The following is a 21,561-nucleotide window of genomic DNA, read 5'->3' as shown; positions in this document are numbered from 1 at the left end:
CCAGGCAGTAGTACTTTCCTTGTTGGTGGTTGCCTCCCATCCACCACCACCACTACTACAAACTCTACAAACTAACAGCAAAAAGAACAAAAAAGTACAGTTTATACAGCAGTCTAAGGTTTTTATGTTTAACACTTTTTGGACTGGGATTTGTGCATTATTCAAAAGATTCACCATTCACCTTGTGCAAACCAGGCACAGAAGAGTAAATCAAGGATGCGTCCCAAGTCTCCAGCCTTCAAAAGACAATGCACATCGTCCTGCCCAACTGGTACCATTATTAGCTGGGATACAGCAACATCAGCCGTTGTCTCTGTGGGCCAGCACCCATTTTGTGAAATCTGCATCCAATAGCTGAGCTTTTTCTTAATTGCTGAACCCTAGAGTCCCACTTTGTTTATTCAAGGCCTTGAGTACCTCAGATGGCACAAACTTTGACCATAATAAGAAAATACAGAAGCACTCTGGAATTAGTTTCATCCTTTCTGTATCATTACACATTCATATAGCCCTACAATGCACTAAATATTCTATCAACTTTAATTCAAATCTCTCCCAAAGTTTTGTCTATGTGTGTGCTGTGCATAATCTCCTAAACTCAGAATTCTGATGTGGGTTATTCTTTTTTCTCATTATGTCATTCATGGCAACTGTTCCGTGCTGAGCTGCGACAGAACTTCCATGATTCATAACTTTACTTATCTATTTGTACTGTATGGGGAGGGAGTTCTACACTTGTAGGATCCCATCTCTTGAACATTCTCTACTCCCATACACTTTTAAATTTATACAATCCTGACAACTGCAATTTTACCCTACCCATGTGTGCTTTGTGGTGGGTTTGTGCAGCAATGCCTGGCCCTTAGGACTTGTATAAAGAGATATGTTGCTGCTATTGTAGCCTTGTATAAGGCAGGGAAGTATAATAAAGAAACAGCTGAAACTACAGGGCTGGCACTATGAAGTGTGCAAAGATAGACAAAGCACTTTGACAGTGGTGGCAATGACATTCCTACACAGAAGAAATGACCTGAATGATCTCATATCACTTGCCATTGCACTCTAAGGATTATCCAACATCAAGTAGACAAGAATCCCCTATTTCAGCATGACAGTTAAAGGAAGGCAATCCTAGGCTACTTGATGTGCCTGCATGTACTATTTGCAGCCGGCTTCATGATGACTTGAAATTCAAGAAGGGTATGCCTCACAAGAAACCCCTTCTGACAGACCACCAGCACACGAAACGACTCACATTTGCCAACAAATATATGTAGGGGTCAACAAAAAAGGAATAAAGTGTTTTGGTCTGATGAGGCTACATTTGATGTTACTGGCAGGCATAGAGGTAAAGTGTACCAGAGGCCAGGCAGTGACCCATATGACCCTAAGTACATTCCAGCAACTGTAAAATTTCTAGACTCACAAATGGTTTGGGGGGCTTTTGGCTATAACGGTGCTGGTGTTTTCACCTCGAAATGTGACTATGAATCAGAACCGATACCTGAAGCTGTTGTGTGGTGAATCACCTGACTGCTTTGAGAAGATTGGTTGTGATATCTTTACGCAAGATGGTGTACCGTGCCACATTAAATTAATATATAACTGGTTTACACCTTGTGGGGTAACACACATTCAAGACTGGCCAGGTAACTTACCTGGCTTTAACCCTATTGAGAACTTGTGGTCAATTATAGAGTCACAGTTGTGTAGGCTGCATACATCCATCAAGCATTCCTAATCACCAGGCCACCATCCAGGATATTTGGGACAACTTCGACCATACAAACCTTCAGCATCTTGCAGCATCTGTTCCCATATGCCTTCAGGATTGTATTAAGGCCAAGGAATGTCATATGAAGTACTGGGGGGTTTGAGTACCTGTTTTATCTTGCCACAATGTAAGTATGGCATGTAGTTTTTTCCACCAGGACTGCATATGCTGTCCATAATAATCATGTCCTCAATCATTCTGTTCCATTCATCCACCACTCTTATATTATAAATGTATTCTTTTCATTCTTATCGATGAGTTTCTCAACCAATTTCATGTTAAATCCTCTTGTTGCTCTATCTCTACATCTCTCAAAGAACTATTCATTGTCAACATTGTCAATCTCTCTTAAAAACTTAAAGGTTGTAATCATGTAGCTCTTCAGTCTTCTCTCTTCCAAGGTGGATATACACCTTGCTAAAGAGTCCATATATTCTACATCACACAGCAATGTTTCAAACGTTACTACAAAAATAAATGGCCTTACTTTGCAGAAGATCTGAGATCATTACATTAATAGTCCAGGAGTGCAAAACTTTTTTCTATCATGCATTACCCATGAGGTATAACTAGCAAAAGTCAATTAGGAATGCTTCTCAAATGAGTTATATATGTGACTGGGGTTCACAAAGCTGTGCATTAATTCATTCATAACTGTAATGAAAAAGAATGGCCAACAGTACACTCATACAGCCTATCTAGTTAAGAATGAAGTTACTTTGCAGCTAATGAAATCCCTGAGCAGGGTTTAGCAGTTTGTAACTCAAATGATGGTTGCATCCTTGTGCTAGTTACCACAGTCCCAAATCAGAGGAACATCCTCCTTGAGAGCTAGGAAAAGGATGAGCAGATGCTCACCTATAAGAGGGTTCAGGAATTTGTGTGATCATTGAGTTATTTAGAGACTTAGTCTCTTAGCAGCTGATCCTGCCAAATCAGATATCTTTTAGTTTAGCAGCTATCTCCATTGCGACCCTATCTAAAGCAGCACTTTACTTACTTGATTCTGTGCCAGTGGTCACTAGTAATGTGAAACTTCTGGTTGCAACTTGAGCTCTGTTTCACTACATGAACTGTGGGGCACTTGGCTAGTACAGCCTGTATTCTCTGCTATTAGACCTGTGGGCACTAGGTTCCTTGTGCTAAAGCGTCCTGACCACGCCTTGGTTTTCTTTCTAGTTCTTTATCCTATTTCTCCTTGGGTGATGTGGATGACTAGTTACTTAGTCAACTCTTTACTCACCCAAACATGAACCTGTATGGGGATGAGGCTGTCATATTCCTCCTCCATCTGTGCACAATGCTGTTCTTGCTCAATGTTTTTTTCAATATAGCAGACACTATCCAACTTTATAAACTCAATCACTCATTTGGAATTGTATTCCTATAAAATTCCTATCCAATGTAAAATCTTGTTTCAGTTTTTTACAAATTACATTATCTTTTCCAATTCATTCTGATTCTATGCCACAATATATTAATCCAATATCTACTGTATAGTGCTTAGACAAACCCATTCTAAAGCACTTTCTTTCCACCAGATCATTCCCTTTATTCATTCAAAAAAATTTCACACTTTCATTTTTCATTATTACATGCTATCCTATATACAAAAACTTGAAAAGAATACAGAATGTTTAAAATCAAAAAGAATTCAGGCATAACCTTTGAAATTCTAAGGTGGGTCACTCTCACCATCATTAATTTCAGAATTGAGAAAAACAAATTTTTTGTCTTACACCTTTTAAACAAAAACACTTTTTGCATTCATTTTCATTCACAAATTAGACTTAGTAATAGTTACCTGTGAGTACTATCATCTGTATCAGTTTGTGAAGTATCAACCTCAGCCTCATGCCCTAACAGCACCTTGGATGCGGAGGCAAGCAGATGACGAGCAACTCTGCAAGAGAAGAAAGGGGTAGACAATCTAAGAAAGTACATGAAATATTTTTGACTGCTAAATTTAAGATTCATGCCCATATAAAACATTTTGCAAATTCTTTTTTTTAATATCTATCATCAGGATCCCCATTCCTAATTTTCACATGATGGATCAGGTGCATGCAACCTCTGACACTGCTCATAAACATCTTCTAACCTATGTCCAGTGTGCTAAAGTAATAACATAAAATTCTAAACATACACTCGCACTTCTCACTTTTTCACAGTGCATACTAAGTTGATTGAAGTGAGACCAAAGTCTCCATTCAATCCATCTCGACAAACAAATACTTCCACTGCATTTGGTTCTCAATCATACCTCTAATATTCTCTCGGAAATAAATCAGCCCTATTAAAAATTCTCACTGCATTTATCTACCTATGCCATGATCTAATCCTCCTACCTGTATCGTCTATTGTCCACTTACTACATTTCTTCTTGAACAGCCTGCTCTCTACCGTACATTCAGTATTGTCATAAATTCTGAAATGGCTTTCATCCAAGCATAATTCTAAAGATTTCTTCACAACACCTTCTCACATCTTCTTTCTTTATTCTCTCTATCCTTCTAACTCAAACTATACTACACAAGTTACTCAGTCTCTTATATCAAAACTGCTGACACCCACTCACCTGCTCCCAAACTCACAACCTTTCTTCTAATGGCCAGGTGCATAAGCACTTATAATCACCCTACTCTCTCAATTCACTTTCAGTTTTATCCACATCAATCTAGAATTTATTTCCTTAGACTCTATCACGTACTCCCACAACTCATGCTTCAGAGCAGTGCTACTCCTTCCTTAGCTCGTCCTCTCATCAACCTGGCTTTACTCTTAGGACATTTCCAAACCATTCTTCCCCTCTCACTAAAAGGCAGAACATCCAGGTTTCTTTCCTCAATTATGCTACCTAAGTCTCCTCTCTTCTCATCTTGGTTACATCCACACATTTAACACCACAGCGTGAGCTTTTGAGGAGGATGAGTACTCCCTGCTTGGCTCCTTTTTCTGTTCCTTCTTTTAGAATTTGAAATACAAGAAGGGGAGTGTTTCCAGTCTCCTGCTCCTGCCCCCTATAGTCACCTTCTTTGACACGCAAGGAATATAGAGACAGAATTCCTTCTTCCCTACCCAATATACATATATAAATATATGTTTATTCATCTAAACTTATTTATCATACCTGATCGCCAATTCCTGCAAATGCTTTCACCACCTCTTCTCTCTTCACTTCAAACACCACCCCAACCAATACACCCTACATCTGCCACTATTATCAAACACATTCAACAAACCTTCAAAATACTCACTCCATCTCTTCCTCACTTCATCACAACCTGTTGTCACTTCCCCCCTTGCCCCATTCACCGGTGTTCTCATCTATTCTCGTCTTACACACATTATTTACCTCTTTCCAAAACATCATTTTATCCTCCCTAAAGTTTAATTATACTCTTTCACTCCAACTCTCATTTGCCATCTTTTTCAACTCCTGCACCTTTCTCTTGAACTCCTGCCACTTTCTTTCATGCATCTCCCAATCATTTGCACTCCTTCCTTGCAATTATCATACAAATGCCTCTTTTCTCTTCAACTAACAACTTTACTTCTTCATTCCATCACTCACTACTCTTTCTAATCTACCTACCTCCCACCTTTCTCATGCCACATGCATCTTTTGCAAATGCCATCACTGCTTCCCAAAATACATCACATTCCTCACCCACTCACCTCACATTATTCCCTCTCACCTCTTGCCATTCTACTCTCCATCTCTCCTGGTACTTCGTCACACTAGTCTCCTTTCCAAGCTCACTTATTCTCACCATTCTCTTCTCCCTGACATTCTCTCTTCTTTTTTGAAAACCTCTCCAAATTTTCACCTTCCCCTCAACAAGATGGCGTTCTGAAATCCCCCCAGCCGCTCCTCTCAGCATATTGAAATTCAAAAGGCTCACTTTTACATGCCTATCATTCAATATGTAATCTAATAATGCCCTTTGACCATCTCTCCTACTCACATACATATACTAATGTATATTTCTCTTTTTAAACCAGGTATTTCTAATCACCAGGCTTTTTTCAGCAAACAAATCCACAAGCTCTTCACCAATTACATTCAAAACAATGAATACCCCATGTAAACCAATTATACCCTCAACTGCCACATTCAAATCACCTTCACATTTAAATCACACATCACTAATACCCTGGTCTCATGCAACGAAGCTGCTGACACACTCATTCAGCTGCTCCCAAAACACTTGCCTCAAGATCTTTCTTCTCATGACCAGGTGCATAACCACTTATCAATCACCCATCTCTCTAGAATTTACTTCCCACAACACACTCCCACAACTCCTGATTTAGGAGTAGTGCTACTCCTTCTTTAGCTCTTGTACTCTCACCATTCCCTGACTTTACTCCCAAAACTTTTCCAAACCATTCTTCCCCTTTACCCTTGAGCTTCATTTCACTCATAGCCAGAACATCCAGGTTTCTTTCCTCAAACATACTACCTATCTCTCCTGGTGAAGTGCCTGAGGAGTGGCAAAATGCATGTACAGTGCCACTGTACAAAGGCAACGGGGATAAAGGTGAGCGTTCAAACTTCAGAGGCATAAGTTTGTTGTGTATTCCTGGAAAATTGTATGGGAGGGTATTGATTGAGAGGGGGAAGACATGTACAGAGCATCAGATTGGGGACGTGCAGTGTCATTTCTGAAGTGGTAGAGGATGTGTGGATCAGGTGTTAGCTTTGAAAATGTTTGTGAGAAATACTTAGAAAAACAGATGTATTTGTATGTAGCATTTATGGATCTGGAGAAGGCATATGATAGGGTGGATAGAGATGCTTTGTGGAAGTTCTTAAGAATATATGGTGCAGGAGGTAAGCTGCTAGAAGCAGTGAAAAGTTTTTATTGAGGGTGTAACGCATGTGTATGAGAAGGAAGAGAGAAAAGTGATTGGTTCTCAGTGATGGTTGGTCTGCAGCAAGGGCGTGTGATGTCCCCATGGTAGTTTAATTTGTTTATAGATGGGGTGGTTAAGGAGGTAAATGCAAGTTTAGGAGAGAGGGGTGAGTATGCAGTCTGTTGGGGATAAGAGGGCCTAGGAAGTGAGTCACTTGTTGTTCACCGATGATACAGCACTGGTGCTTGCTTCAAGTGAGAAACTGCAGAAGTTCATGACTGAGTTTGGAAAAGTGTGTGAAAGGAGAAAGTTGAGAGTAAATGTGAATAAAAACAAGATTATTAGGTGCAGTAAGGTTGAGGGACAAGTCAGTTGAGATGTGAGTTTGAATGGAGAAAAATTGGAGGAAGTAAAGTGTTTTAGATACCTGAGAGCAGACTCAGCAGCAAATGGAACATTGGAAGAGGAAATGACTCATAGGGTAGGTGAAGGAGCAAAGGTTCTGGGAGTGATGAAGAATGTTTGGAAAGAGAGAACATTATCTCGGAGAGCAAAAATAGGTATGTTTGAAGGAAAAGTAGTTCCAACAATATCATATGGTTGCAAGGAAAGGGTTATAGATAGGGTTGTAAGAAGGAAGGTGGATGTGTTGGAGATGAAATGTTTGAGGACAATATGTGATGTTAGGTGGTTTAATCAAGAAAGTAATGAAAGAGTAAAAGAGATGTGTGGCAATAAAAAGAGTGTGGTTGAGAAAGCAGAAGAGGATGTGTTGAAATGGTTTGGACATATGGAGAGAATGAGTGAGGGAAGGTTGACAAAGGGGATATGTGTGTCAGAGGTGAAGGGAGCAAGGAGAAGCAGGAGACCAAGTAGGAGGTGGAAGGATGGAGTGAAAAAGATTTTGAGCAATCAGGGCCTAAACATACAGGAGGGTGAGAGGTGTGCAAGGAATAGAGTGAATTGGAACAATGTGGTATACCGGGGTCGCCGTGCTGTCAATGGTCAAAACCAGGGCATATGAAACGTCTGGGGTAAACCACATAAAGGTCTGTGGGGCCTGGATGTGGATAGGGAGCTGTGGTTTCAGTGCATTACACATGACAGCTAGAGACTGAAAGTGAATGAATGTGGCCTTTTTTGTCTGTTTATCTGGCACTATAATAAAGAGAGGAGGGACTACCTGCCTTCATTGCACCTCTTACAATCCCTTGATGCCATTTTGAATTGTAAGGATTTACAAATTATCAAATATATAGTCACAATTCTGAAATAACAGAAACATTCTGTATACAACCTTGCTGCACAATGACTGCATAGAAAGCTAATGCAGATGGCATAAGAAAATTTAAAATGTTGTGCGATTAAGAATATTCAAGAAATGGGGTCCCAAGACTGGAAAACATAACTGTCCCACAACACTGATCAAAGCACATATACAGGACGCCGTTCACTTAATAAACAAAATATAATACACAAAATTAAAAACACAAAACTAATCCATGGGACAGAAAAGGCCTGCCTGGTAACACATCTTGACAGTGTGTGACCTACAAAATTCCTGGGTACTGAGCAGCCAGTATTTAGTGGATCATTCAGAACCTCTGCAGTGACCTCTGATTGGCAAAAGGCCCAATATGAGTAAGCTCCTGCTTATAATGACAGAAGAAAAAAACTACGTTTTCACATCAGAAAGAAATAAGTGTCAGGTCATAAGCCAAGTATTTCAACAGAATATCCTACTAGAATCTCTCATGCTCATAGGACAGACTGCTGAGAAAAAAGTGAGGAAAAAATTCCAAAAAAAAGTATGGTTAAGGTAATCACAATTGTTGTTAATAAACACAATTTGTGACAGCTGAAGTAAGTGTTGCCTCTAGGTACACTAGTTCTCTAGATATGACAAAAGTGATTCCGATTTACATTAGCAAAATGCCAAGATCGAAGGAAAAAAATACATACAAGAAGGCTTAAAACAAAAAGTGGTGACACTGCTAGCCATCATCAACCAAATGTAAATGAACAGTAGTGGCTACTTTCACCACACCCTGACAGCTACTTTCACCACACCCTGACATCATAGGGCTGGGCAGGTTACTACCATAAATGGCAGCTAAGTCTCAGTGAACAAGCATCTGCCAGCCACTTTTTATGATGGTCAAACAAGCTGAATCCTCATGGATATACTTTGTTTTTTGGGGTAAAACTAAGTTTTATGCCTCCATTTGGTAACTGTTTTCTCAAATGCTCATAGGACTCTGCCCAGGTGAGATATCAAGCCTCTAAATGTTATAATCATGACAGTTCCAAAGTATTTTATTAACTCTTTATGTATCAAGCCACCTTAATCCTAAATTAAATCGGTAATCTGAATCCTAAGGTTCCTAATTAAGAATGCAATTTCATTGGAGGAAAAAGGATTTATTACAGTAATGAAGTAAATTTTCTGTTGCGTAAATAAAATGATTCAAATAAAATATATTGACAAGCCAGTTTGCAGACGATACTACATTGTTTGCTGAGAGTAAAGAGGAACTGCAGAAAGTATAAGTGTATTTTGTGATGAGTGTAATCATAGTTCATTGAAGGTAAATGTGAGTAAAAATATACTAATGGTGTCTGAAAGGATACACTCTAATGAAAGTATTGATTTTGCAAAGCCCTAAAAAGTGTAAGAAGGAAGTGTGCTAAAATGTGTTCTAGATATGGGAAGAAAAGGACTGGAAGAGGTGACAAAATTTGAGTACTTGGGAGTTATCTTGAGCAAATTTGGAGATATGGTAGGAGAGATAAGGGAGAGAGCAATACAGGATAGAAAAGTCACTGTGTCCCTAAGAGCATAATAAAGGATAGAGGTGTAAGTAGGGAAATGAGGAAAGGAATATGGGACAGCATAGTCCTGCCAACCCTGACCCATGCAGCCAAAACATGGACATGGAATGAATCAAAGAGGTAAAGAATCCAGGCTGTGGAAATGAGATATCTGAAAGGAGCATGTGGTATGACTAAATGGAATGATGATAGTAATGAAGAAGTGTATGAGAGATTTGGTACAGCAGGGAATGCAACGGGAATGACTTATGGAATGGCATGGGCATGTGGTAAGTACGCAAGACGGAGTTTACAAGGAAAGTGCATGACATTACAATAAAAGGGGTTGGTGTGAAAGAAAGACCACCCGCGACATGGGGAACACAGTGGAAGAGCATTGGAGGGAAAGAAAGGGGATGCATGCATGGAATGGTGTATACCAGGAGGGCAAGAACAGAGATAAGTGGGGACCTTCTTTTGTCATGGCTATCCCCTTGATGAGAGTTTCTGTAGGGAAAAGGCATCAGAGATGTAGAACAGAAAAAATAATGAATGAGTGATATATAGGAAATTCATGTTACAAAATCATATACAAAAAAGCCTATGAAGTGTAACAAAACATTGTACATGATCATTATCTTTATTCACTTCATATTGTTACAAATCTCCTTTGTGTGTTGTGTAATTATCATGAAATGAAAACAAATGTATGTATGAGTTACACAGCTATGTTCGAACATACTGGTGTATGAGCATACAAGGTGGTAACAGGTTCTGTCAAGCCAGCAGCAATAACCCAGGCAATTCTTCACCATTTGGCACCTACAGTTTAAATGTCTGTACAGCACCAAATAAGTTAGTTTACCTGATATTTTTCTTCTTTATCATTCTTGATATTTCCTATTAAATAATAAAACTAAAATATCTTTAATCTTCTAATAAACACCTGTGCTGGGGACCCCCTTAAATTCTGAAGGCTCAATTGTTTAAAAGCTTAACATTTGATGAGGCTGGTTTATCTGTAATGCAAATGGGCAGCTGCCACTTCTTTGAACCATTTTAAATACATGAAAATTCTTTCTTTCATGTATGTTCACCATTTCCTGTGTTAGCAAGGAAGCACCAGGAAAAGACGAAGAAATGGACTCATACACTCATACACTTTCTAGCTGTCATGTATAAAGCACCAAAACCAGCGGCCCTATCACATACCCTGCTTCAGCCTTCTGACAGTGCATAATCCCATTTACTACATCACTCCACTTCACTACATACCATGCACACCTCACTCCCTCCTGCAAGTTCATGCCCCAAGCTTTCAAAGCATCTTCCATTCCATATTCCACCTCCATGGTTTCTCCATTTTCCTTGTTCCCTCCACTTCTGGTACGTTTACCCTCTTAGTCATCTATTCCTCACTCAACCTCTCCCTACGTCCAAACCATCTCAGTACAATCTCTTCAGCTCTCTCATACATACTCCTCTTTCTACCACAAGTCTCCCTTTTATCTTTTCTTGTTTGTTCTACCCTCCACACACTACATATTGTCCTCATTTTTAACACATACACCCTTATTTTTACATTATTTTTAAAGGTCCATCCTTTGCATCCATAAAGAATCAACAGGATTCCTATCTTTTCAAATAACAACCATCTTTCCCAAAAGGACAGTGACCTCTCTTTCCACACACTCCTCACTGCCCAAGTCCTTAGCCCCATAACCCAACTTATGACTCACATCCACTCCCATGGTCCTTTTCACTACCAGATCAACTCAAAGGTAAATAAAACACCCCACATCCTCCAAGTTCTCTCCCTTCAAACTCTCACTCCAACTAATCAGTCTCTTTTCATTACTAACTGTAATAACCTTGTTTTTATTCACATTTTTACTCTCACTTTCTCCTTTCACATGCTCTTCCAAACTCTGACACCAGCTTATGCAGTTTTTCTCTTGAATCTACTACCTGCACCATGTCATCAGTAAACAACACTAATTCACCTCCCAGATATCACTACCCAAACTGCTCATTTCTCCATGACCTCTGCATTCACCTCCCTCACCACCCCATCCATAAATAGACTAAACAGTCATGGTGACATAATATACCCCAGCAACAGACCCTTCTTTACCTATAACCACCCACACTCTCCTCTACCTACTTATACATTTACCTCATTTTCCTGATATAAACTTAATGTTTCTAACAGCTTTTCTCCTAAATCAGTTATTTATAACACTTACCATGGAGCATCTGAATCAACCCATCATATGCTTTCTCCATAACCTTAAATGCCACATACAAATCCTTCAGCCTCTCTAACTACTTTTCATACACATTCTTCAAAGTAAACACCTGATCTTTACATTCTCTACCACTGCTGAAACCAAATTTTTCTTCTCCAATTTGATGTTCTGTCCATGCCACCACCCTCTCTATCACAACTCTCCCATACAACCAGCCAAGTACACTCTACAAGCTTACACTTCTGTAATTCAGACACTTATCTTTGTCACCTTTGCCTTTATACAGTTGCAGTATAAAGGCATTCCACCAATCCACAAGCACTTCACCATGATCCATACATACACTGAATATCCTAATAACCAATCAACATCACAGTCACCTTCTTGCAAAATTCAAATGTAATACCATTCATTCAAATCACCTTGCTACTCTTCATCTTACACAAGGCTCTCCTCGCCTCTTCTCTTTTCAGCAAACTACTTGCCATAATTCTCTTACTTAACACACCTCCCCAACATCTTCTCTTCACCTTATCTCCACCTATTACAACTTCCCTATTTCCCCCTTCATCAATGTTCCTATTTGTTCCCTTGTTTTCCCTCACACTATTAAACTCTTTCCAAGACATTTTCTTATTCTCCCTAAAGTTTGCTGATGCTCACTCACTTTAACGCTCATTTGCCCTCTTTTTCAGCTTCTGCTCCTTCCTCTTCACCTCCAGCCACTTTCTCATGTACAAGTCCCATTCACTTGCATTCCTTTTCATACACCTCTCATTTTTGTTTCCCAAGCAGCTTAGCTTCATCATTCCACCACTCATTACCCTTTCTTGCCTACCTACCTCCCACCTAACACCTTTCACTTATGCCGGCACTGCTTCCCTATACACCTCTCATTCCTCATCCATCCCCCGAGCTTAATTTATTCTCACCTTTTATCAATCTACACTCAATCTTTCCTATTATCTCTTCACACAAGTCTCCTCCCAGCTTACTTACTATCATCACCCACTTCTCATTCATCTAATTTCCTCTTTTCCAAAAGCCTCTGGAAATCTTCATCCATGCCTCCACCAGACAATCTACCAGCTGCCACCTCGGCAAATTCACATTCAAGAATCTCTCTTTTGTAAGCCTGTCAATTAGTATGCAATCCGTTACCATCCGCTTACCGTCTTCCCTACTCCATATATGCCTCCTGTTTTGAAACCCGGTATTCTCAATCATCAGTCCTTTTCTGCACACAGTTCTACAAGCTGTTCACTATTTCCACTCATATCACTGAATATCCCATGCCTTCCAATTATACCCTCAACTGCCACATTAACCACTTTCACATTCAAAATTCATCACTGATACCCAATCTTGCAAATCAAAGCTACTGAAACTCTAATTCAGCTCCTTAAAAAACACTCACCTTTCTTTGTCAGACTTATCATGGCCAGGTATATAAGTACTAATAATCACTCACCTATCATAATCCACTATGATTTTTACCCACATCAGGCTGGGGCTCATTTTCCTATAGCTTCACACATTCCCACAACAACCTCCTTCAGTAAAAGTGTTTCCTCTTCCTTAACTATTGCCTTCACACTACCCCCTGCCTATACTCCTAAGACACTACCAAACCATACCCTTGAGGTTTGTTTCAATCAGAGCTAGAATATTCAGGTTCCTTTCCTCAAACATACTACCTATCTCTTCCTTCTTCTCATCTTATTTATATCCGAACACATTCAGACACCTCAGCCCTATGCTGTCAAGGAGAATGAGCCCTCATTACTTGGCTCCTTTTTCTATTTCACCTTTCTGAAAATGAAATACAAGAAGGGGAAGATTTCCATCCCCAAGCTCCAAACCCACTTAGTCGCCTTCTAAGACTCACAGTAAATACATGAGTTTTCTTTCTCCCCTATCCCTTTGGAAACCTATAAAGAGACATATGCAGAGATTTCATGAACTAAGACAAATGAAGGGGCAGAGAAATCAATTGAAAGAATTAAATACATTTGTTTAAAAAGCAGAGACAAAATCTGTGATTTTCCTAAAACATGCTGTGAAAGCTAAACAGCATAAAACCAAAGTAAAAGCAAACATTAAAGTACATAAAAATATAGACTGTAACAAAAGACAATACGATATATGTGCTTCTTATGCAAGAACATTTCATCAGATACTTAGCCCCATTTACATATTAAATATTTTTCACTCTTAAAATTACAATTCTAAAACTGGTTCAATTTATCACTCTTTCACTTTTACCTGAATTTGTCTTTTCCCTGGTAGAACTGAGACAAAGTAGCAGCATTAATGGACCAATCTACTGGATCATAATCTTTACTGGCTAACTGACGCTGAAGGGTTGAGTGGCAGTACCAAGCAGATTTGTCTGGAGCACCAAGGTGACCATAAACCTGTTAAAAAAAGGGACAAAATTCAAAGACCCCTATCTTCACTCCTATACATCTCCTAGTACAACATTTTCCTGTCTAACAACCAAAACAAACTTTATTAAAATGAATAATACTATAAGTTATCTTTGTCATGCCTACAGAAGATGAGGTTAAATCTAATATCAATTTGGACATAATCTTTCTTCAATCTTGCTTGCCATTTCCCACCTTAGTGAGACAGCCTCTGGGATAGACAACAGAGTCTTTTAGGAAGAAATCCTTGACTGGCTTCTTCTTCTGTTCCTTCTTTTGAAAAATAATAAAATGAGAGTCAAAAATTTCCAGCTTCCTATTAGTGTAACCCCACCCCCACCTCTTACTAGGTTTCCACGACATGCAGGAGATACATGGGTTGTGTTCTTTCTCCTCTGTCCTTTGCTAAATAAAACAGGCCTTACTGAGCTCCACCTGTCTGCTACCCCACAAAAGAAAAGTCACATTCAAAGGGAGGATGGACACCTGCACTAGGTGTAAGCCAAGTGGAGTGTACTAGCCATGCTTGTGATCACAACAACAATTCTGGTATAATAGTTTTTGTGCATCATGATTATTATATGTACTACTGTATTCTGTGTCAATACTGTGTATAAATTCCTGTATGTACAGCTGTATTCTTATATTTCAACACTGTATATTGTGTTAATATACTGTACAAAGACACACAAACAGAAATCTATTATCTAACTTTTTCCTGAAAACATCTTTACTGTGTCATGAATGAACTTGTATTATATCTTCTCTTGATGGAATTCAACACATCATAGTTATCGAATATGAATATTTCACTTTAAAAATAAATTAATCCTGTACAGTAAAGCCCATGTACAAGAAAAAAGATGCATATGTAACATAAATGTTTTCCTGGAAACACCAATACTGCATCATAAATAAGCTTATGTAATGTTATTTTCTCACTGATGTAGAAACCCCCAATCTTATAGTTACTTAAGATAATCTATTCCCCAAAAAGTAAACATTTCACCATAATGAATCACCAATACATGTTTTGTATACAATACAATGCAGTATTACATAAAGGTTTCTTAGTTATTGTCTCTCTCTGGCTACCTTCAGCATCAGGTCAGCCTTATCGTACTGCTGAAGTTTTTAATATCCTTAGACCTGCATGCTGTAATTTGTGACACTTTTGTCCCAGAAAAACTTACGATTTGTTTTAACAAAGAATTTGTCGAGCTGTTTGCTTTCCCAGTGACTTTACTGTATTGCACTATGGTAAAAGTTTTGTCAACTCCTAAGAGAAAAAGGTAGAATCTGTCTGTGAAAGTGAATTGGGAACACTTGCAGGAACACAATAGAGGAATGTCTCCAAAGCTGTTTATCAAAAACATAACCTTAAAATATCAACAACATGATAATGAAAAGCTGAGTAATCTGTTGAAGACAGTGAAAGCCAGTGAAGCCAATGAAAATTTTTCATGGGAGATGGCTGTTGTTTGATGATCTTGATGAAGCTACATTCAAGTGATTCAAACAACAGAGATTTAAAGGTGTGCCAGTGCATGGGCTGGACATAAAAGATATTACTGTAAGACTGGTGCAGCATCTAGGGCACAGAGACTTAAGTGCACTTGTGCTTGGCTGCAGCATTTAGGAACGATGCCATCACTGAGAACTTTGAAGTGCTAACACTGAAGTTGTGGTACCTAACACTGACAGGACAAAGAACATTACTGAAAATGACCTGATCCCATTCCAGCTCTACAACTGGGAACACACTGGAAATCTCTGCCCTGCAACTTTCAGGCTCATGGGAAAATCAAGAGAACACTGGAGAACAAAATCATGAAGGACCATGTGTGTCCTAATTCCAATAGGTCACACCATCTGTGGTCAGTGGTGATGTGGAAGTCCAGGGAACCATGCAAAACGAAGGACATAATGAACTCTCTGCCAGCTAAATACTAATAAATCAATGTGGTTTACAGAGGAAATATTTCTTGACTGATCTGAGAAAGTATGTGTGCCAGATGTGCACAGATACCACATGAGAAGCTAGGGCATTGCTGCAGAGGACATTAAAGCTATTCTTCTGCTGAAGAATGCCCCAACTCATCCCACTACTATCCAGCTCAGATGCAAGAATAGGAGGATCAGGGCAGTCTTCCTCCCAGCCAACATCACATCCCTAATGAAACCTATGGATACATGGATATTTGAGTGCCAGAATGTTGCACTGAAAACAGTACCTGCATAATTGCCTAGTATTGGTGCAGGAAGGCATGGCTATAGAAGAGTGTGAGGACACCAGGACTAAGAGAACTCTGGATTATTTCAAGACTTATGATATGAAGAATGCCATCTTCAACTGTGGAGGGACCTGGAAGAAGGTGCCCGTGATCACAATGAGGAATGAATGGAGCATATGATGCTAACAACTGTTTCAAACTAGTTCTAAGGATGGATGGCCTGAGGATGATGTTGAAGAGTGGCTGGAGGAAGATGTTGGTGTTCCTAGGAACAACCACATGACTGAGGAGGAAACTGCTCTGAATGTGTGACACCAAATCATCAGATATGGTTGAAGAGGAAGAGAAGGGGAACAGTTCTCAAAAGATGTCTTTGTCCTTGGTTTTGAAGCTACTGACAAACTTCTGACAATTCTTGATCAATAGAGTGGCAAGCTGAACAGTTACCACAAGGTCCTGAGGTTGGTGAGGATTGACCCTCTACAGGTGTAACATCTGACGAGGGTGCATCCCAGGACTAGCATAATCAGCACTGTTTCTGTCTCTGCCTTTGACCTCAGCTGCATCAGATATCACATCCATACCAGTGCTAACTCCTGAGCCTCCTCTAGCACTCTTAGAGAAAGACAGTAAAGTGTACAGTGCATGTGACAATACAGTACCTTGTAAAAAGTGTACATAAGTAGATATTTAAGTGTAATGGAATACATACCTATATATAAGTATTAAAGTAAGTGTAGTACTAAAGTAAGTGTAGTACATGTTATAGATTAAGTGATATCCTCTGCCTCAGTACAGTACTTCCACCATTACCTCCAACCCCAACACCATCGCCATTACCATCATGGCCACCTCGATCATCATGGCTATATCCATCATTATCACAAGCCTTACAAGCATTACAGTACTTTACAGATACTGTACTAGTGTACAACCACCAACAGCTCTGGTAATCATTTTACAGTTCCTATGAATAAAAGCCTTACAACAATGCTGTACTACAGTATTGGACTGTTTAGTATTACTGTACATACAAATACATTTTGAATGCACTGGCATTTACAGGTACACTACATATAGCAATATCAACAGACTGTCCAACCCATGAGGCTACTTCAGACTATCATCAGACATATATGACCAGATGTCTAATATATCAAAGGAGGGTCTGATTTAATAAACCATCAGATACATCAGAAAAATGGCTTTATCAGACAGGGTCTCGCCCCAAATAGTTTGATATGGTACAGGTTCTCTGAAATCACCTTTCACTTCCATAGTCTAGATGGGGTTACATAAATAAAAAAATTTATAAGTACATAATCACTGTTGTGATGCTGCTCAAAACTTAAAAACTTACATATTCAAATGAGAAAACTACTCAGAATTAGTTTTAATTCAAGTGATCAGCTATTAGCATTTTTGGTATAACAGGTATCAATAATCTGGAAAATTCTGAAATCTGCTTGACCCCAGAGTGGCCAGATGTGAGATGTTCAAATGTCTTAAATCCATTAATGGTTGAAACATCACTAGTTGCACAAGTTGAACTCCTCAGACCCAGGGAGCTGTCTTTTCTTTCTGCCTCTCCCACACATAGACTACAGGCATTCTGTCCACAAACATGCAATCTCTCCTTGTCATGCGTAACACTTGACAACACTTAACTTACACAGGTATTTCTTTGTAATTCTAAATTTTTCTGCGGTGTGCACTATGAACTAGCCCTGCCTTTGGTAAAATGCGGGAAAAATAGATAGAAGTAGTAGGTAGGAACATGCAGGTAGTAGCATTAGGCAAAAGTAGTACATAGGAACATTAGACAGGATAATTAGGTACAAGAAGTCAGTAGGAGCATTAGGTAGAAGTCTCAGACACTGTGCCAGACTTGCCCTCTGCCAGTGGTATGTTAAGGATGAGGCACTAAAGGATAAGAAGCAATACTGGAGTTCTCTAGTTATGGAGACTCTAGTGCTGCAGCCACCCCCTTGCGTGAGTTTCAGAAGAGAACAGGCATCAGATATATAGACAGACAGATAGAAAGAAACATCACTAGTACAATTCAGTAACAGGAAATAACATGACAGCAAATTAAGCATATCAGACTCTTGCACTGACCTGAGCAAGATAGTAGAATGTGAGTGTATGTAACTTCTCCAATGCAACTGCACCACTGTTGTCATCCCAGCTATTGTTCCTTTCACTTGAAGAAAATAAACTATGGAGCGTTCGAGGAGCTTTAGTACTCTGCTTTTGGAATTCATCATAAAGTGTATTAGCCCGATCAAGATGACATTTTGCAGTAGAATACATGGCACGATTTGACCATAAGATGCCAAGTTGGTTATGACAGCTTATGGCTAATGCAACTGTGGAAGGATTGATAGCAGTAGGGTTCACTGAAGTTGTTTCACTGTTGACTGAGAGAAGGCTCTCTGCATCACCTGAGAGGGCGGCTGAAGCTAACTCAGCATCTCCTACAGAGGCTGAGGAAACTCCAGATGCAATACCATCATCATCCCCAATAATAGTTAAAGCTTTGTTCAGGTGCTCTTCACCAGTTGAAAATTCTTCTGTATCAACTGCAATGACACCAAGGTGATAGACTACAGCAGCCATCCGAGCTCTAGTTAAACCCACTCCATCCACACCTTCCTCAGTAAATGTACCTTCATCACCATCATCCACATCATCTTCATCTAACTGCTTACTCAGCCGTGACTTCAATTCTTCAAATATTTCTCTTGCAGCATATTTAGATTTATAGGGTTCACTATCAGGATCAAGGTGACTTTCCTCTTGGTAGAGCTGCCATGCTTTCTGATACTGGTCTTCAACGGATGCCATCTGGCGAAATATGAAACACGCTTCACACAGCGGCAATCTGAAAAAAACAACTTGGACACACTCTACACCTTACACAATATGAAAACTTGTTATAATAAGCTATTTACAAATAAGAAGAGAATCATCGCACCATAAAATCATATAAAAATATAAATAGAAACATTTTTCTACATTCACGAACTTTGTTTTTCTCCATAATCAAACTGCAAATTATGAATAGAATGGATATGTGTAGAGAGTACATGATGTACAAACATAAACATACAATGAAAGGAAATGCATGCTCTAAAATGTAAAACAATATCAATACCTTTCTACAAAAAATGTTCACACACTGTGTACAACACATGATCTGTAATGTTTTGTTCAAAGGAAGTATTTCATAAGTGTTGCTAAACAATCATAAAACAAAGCAAAAAAACACTATGCCATTACCAAACATTCACTCCACACCACCCATACCAAGCCATAGTGTAAGAGCTGCAAGGAATGAGGTATAGAAAAAAACGTACAAGATGACACACAGCAAACATAAACAGGATATACATATTTCACCGAGAAAATTATATAAAAAAAATTTTCAATATGTAGACGACATACAAAGGAGTGCTGGGGTTATATAATGTGAAGTAATCTTACATAGAATTTTTCAAAAATTGACAGAGGGCAACTACATACAAGAATGTCAAAACGAGAACATACATAGCAGAGAATAAGTACAGAGAACAAAGCTAACAGGAATTCTATGAGAATGATTAACAGATAGCAAATCCATAAACAGGATACACAAAAAGTAAATGCATGGAGAGAAATACGGAGATAGGAACTAAATGAAGGGGATTTACATGGAAAAGAAGAGAGCATTTTTGTCAGATCAGTGCACTGTCAAGCACTGATTTATATTTTGCAAGACTGGTGATAAAAAAAATAATCAAATTGTGCACTGGTGCCAATAAGTAATTATTTATGGATTCCAAATCTGTAAAGGACAAGCTTACCTTACAATTAATGGGGTTATAATTTGTTTTATACAACAGTATCTTTAGGCTATAATAATTTGGATGGGCAAGGGGAGAGTTACTGAAAAGATCAGCAATCCACAGTGGATTGAAAGCAGCAAGTTTTGTACTGTGTTATCACTTACTAAAAAGCATATTTCTTCAATACACACTCACTGTTCTTATAATCATTCTTAGTAAACCTTAGCACACTAATAATACACTGACACACCCAGGCCACAAAACGGCAAATGCCCAAATTTCTGTGCAGTAAGCTACAACCTTGTACCTATGAGATAAGCTGTGATTTGCTGTGCCCAGAAAAGCCGAGGTACCTCGAATATATCTGCTCTGCACTTATTCCTTTGGCGGTGTTAGAGGTCAGTTACTTCTTTGCTGACATGCAGGGGACTGTCTCACTGAAACTTGAAAATACCATATGAATATAAAGCCTATGATGACCATTTACTGAAGTTCTGGTGAGTTCTGTTTAAAGAACTAGAGTTTATTGTCCAATCAAGTTGACTGACACAAACCTGGATATCCCACTTGTTAAAGTCTGATCAATAGTATTTATACCATTTTAAAACTACCTTCATGTAAACTGTAAAGTTGAAATTAGTTTTATTATTGAGAATGACAATAAATAAAAATGTAAACATATTTTTCTACTGGTCTCCCTCGTTTATACTGAAGGTTATGTTCCATAAAAAGGCCAGTACAGGCAAATTCAGTATAAAAAAAGAAACATTTCCATTAGTTAAAGGGAGGTTCTATTACTAGCCAGTGTCAAAGTTCCCAGTTTTTTTTTTGAAGATTCTGTACTGTATTAAGTGTACATGCATACCCAAAAAACACTATCAAAATACTGCAAATGTTATTGACTGAATATAAACATTATGAGTACGTACACATACAGTGCAGTACTCATCTTCTTTTGTTTTCTGAATGAGTGGAGGCTGACATCAGGCAAACGCAGAGAACTGCTGTGCTGGATTGCATATTAAAACAGTGTAAATGCTGGGTTTATTCATGTGATACACACAGCCAAGCACAGAGGCTACTACACCATTCTATTCAGCTTTAATTCAAGGATTACATTAATTTAGGCTTCTTCTTCAAGGAGCAATTGCTGGATTTTTTTTGGAAGGCCATAATTCCAATAACGAGAACAAATCAAGTCCTCACCTCCTGTATGGCTACACACATTAAGCACCAAATGGCAACTGGTGTTAAGAGGACATGCTTCCCATGAGCTCCGACGATAACCACAAATAAATTTTATGTAACTTATCTTACTGTGTCACTGTTTGTCATGTTTTACTTGTTATTCTCATAATATTAGCAATATAGCAAGCT

At 38.9% G+C, this 21,561-nt stretch overlaps 1 protein-coding gene across 2 annotated transcripts in view; it reads right to left on the bottom strand.

Moving 5' to 3' along the window:
• The window catches only part of LOC139751605 (KIF-binding protein), an 86,450-nt gene that overhangs the window by 50,978 nt on the left and 13,911 nt on the right, over nucleotides 1-21,561 (bottom strand). The window contains exons 2-5 of one of the 2 annotated variants that reach the window (XM_071667205.1): nucleotides 20,492-20,627; nucleotides 18,476-19,241; nucleotides 13,960-14,111; nucleotides 3,579-3,677 (exon numbers count right to left, since the gene is read on the bottom strand). In XM_071667205.1, the coding sequence (XP_071523306.1) occupies nucleotides 3,579-3,677; nucleotides 13,960-14,111; nucleotides 18,476-19,204 (980 nt within the window). In that variant the 5' untranslated portion in view covers nucleotides 19,205-19,241; nucleotides 20,492-20,627. The remainder of the gene's footprint in view (nucleotides 1-3,578; nucleotides 3,678-13,959; nucleotides 14,112-18,475; nucleotides 19,242-20,491; nucleotides 20,628-21,561) is intronic. The other variant, XM_071667206.1, reaches the window with a different exon arrangement.

The sequence above is a fragment of the Panulirus ornatus genome, chromosome 11 (genome assembly GCF_036320965.1).
Source record: "Panulirus ornatus isolate Po-2019 chromosome 11, ASM3632096v1, whole genome shotgun sequence".
NCBI classification, from domain to species: Eukaryota; Metazoa; Arthropoda; class Malacostraca; order Decapoda; family Palinuridae; genus Panulirus; species Panulirus ornatus.
Note: the sequence above shows the minus strand (reverse complement) of the source record. Positions and strands in the feature narration are given on the sequence as shown.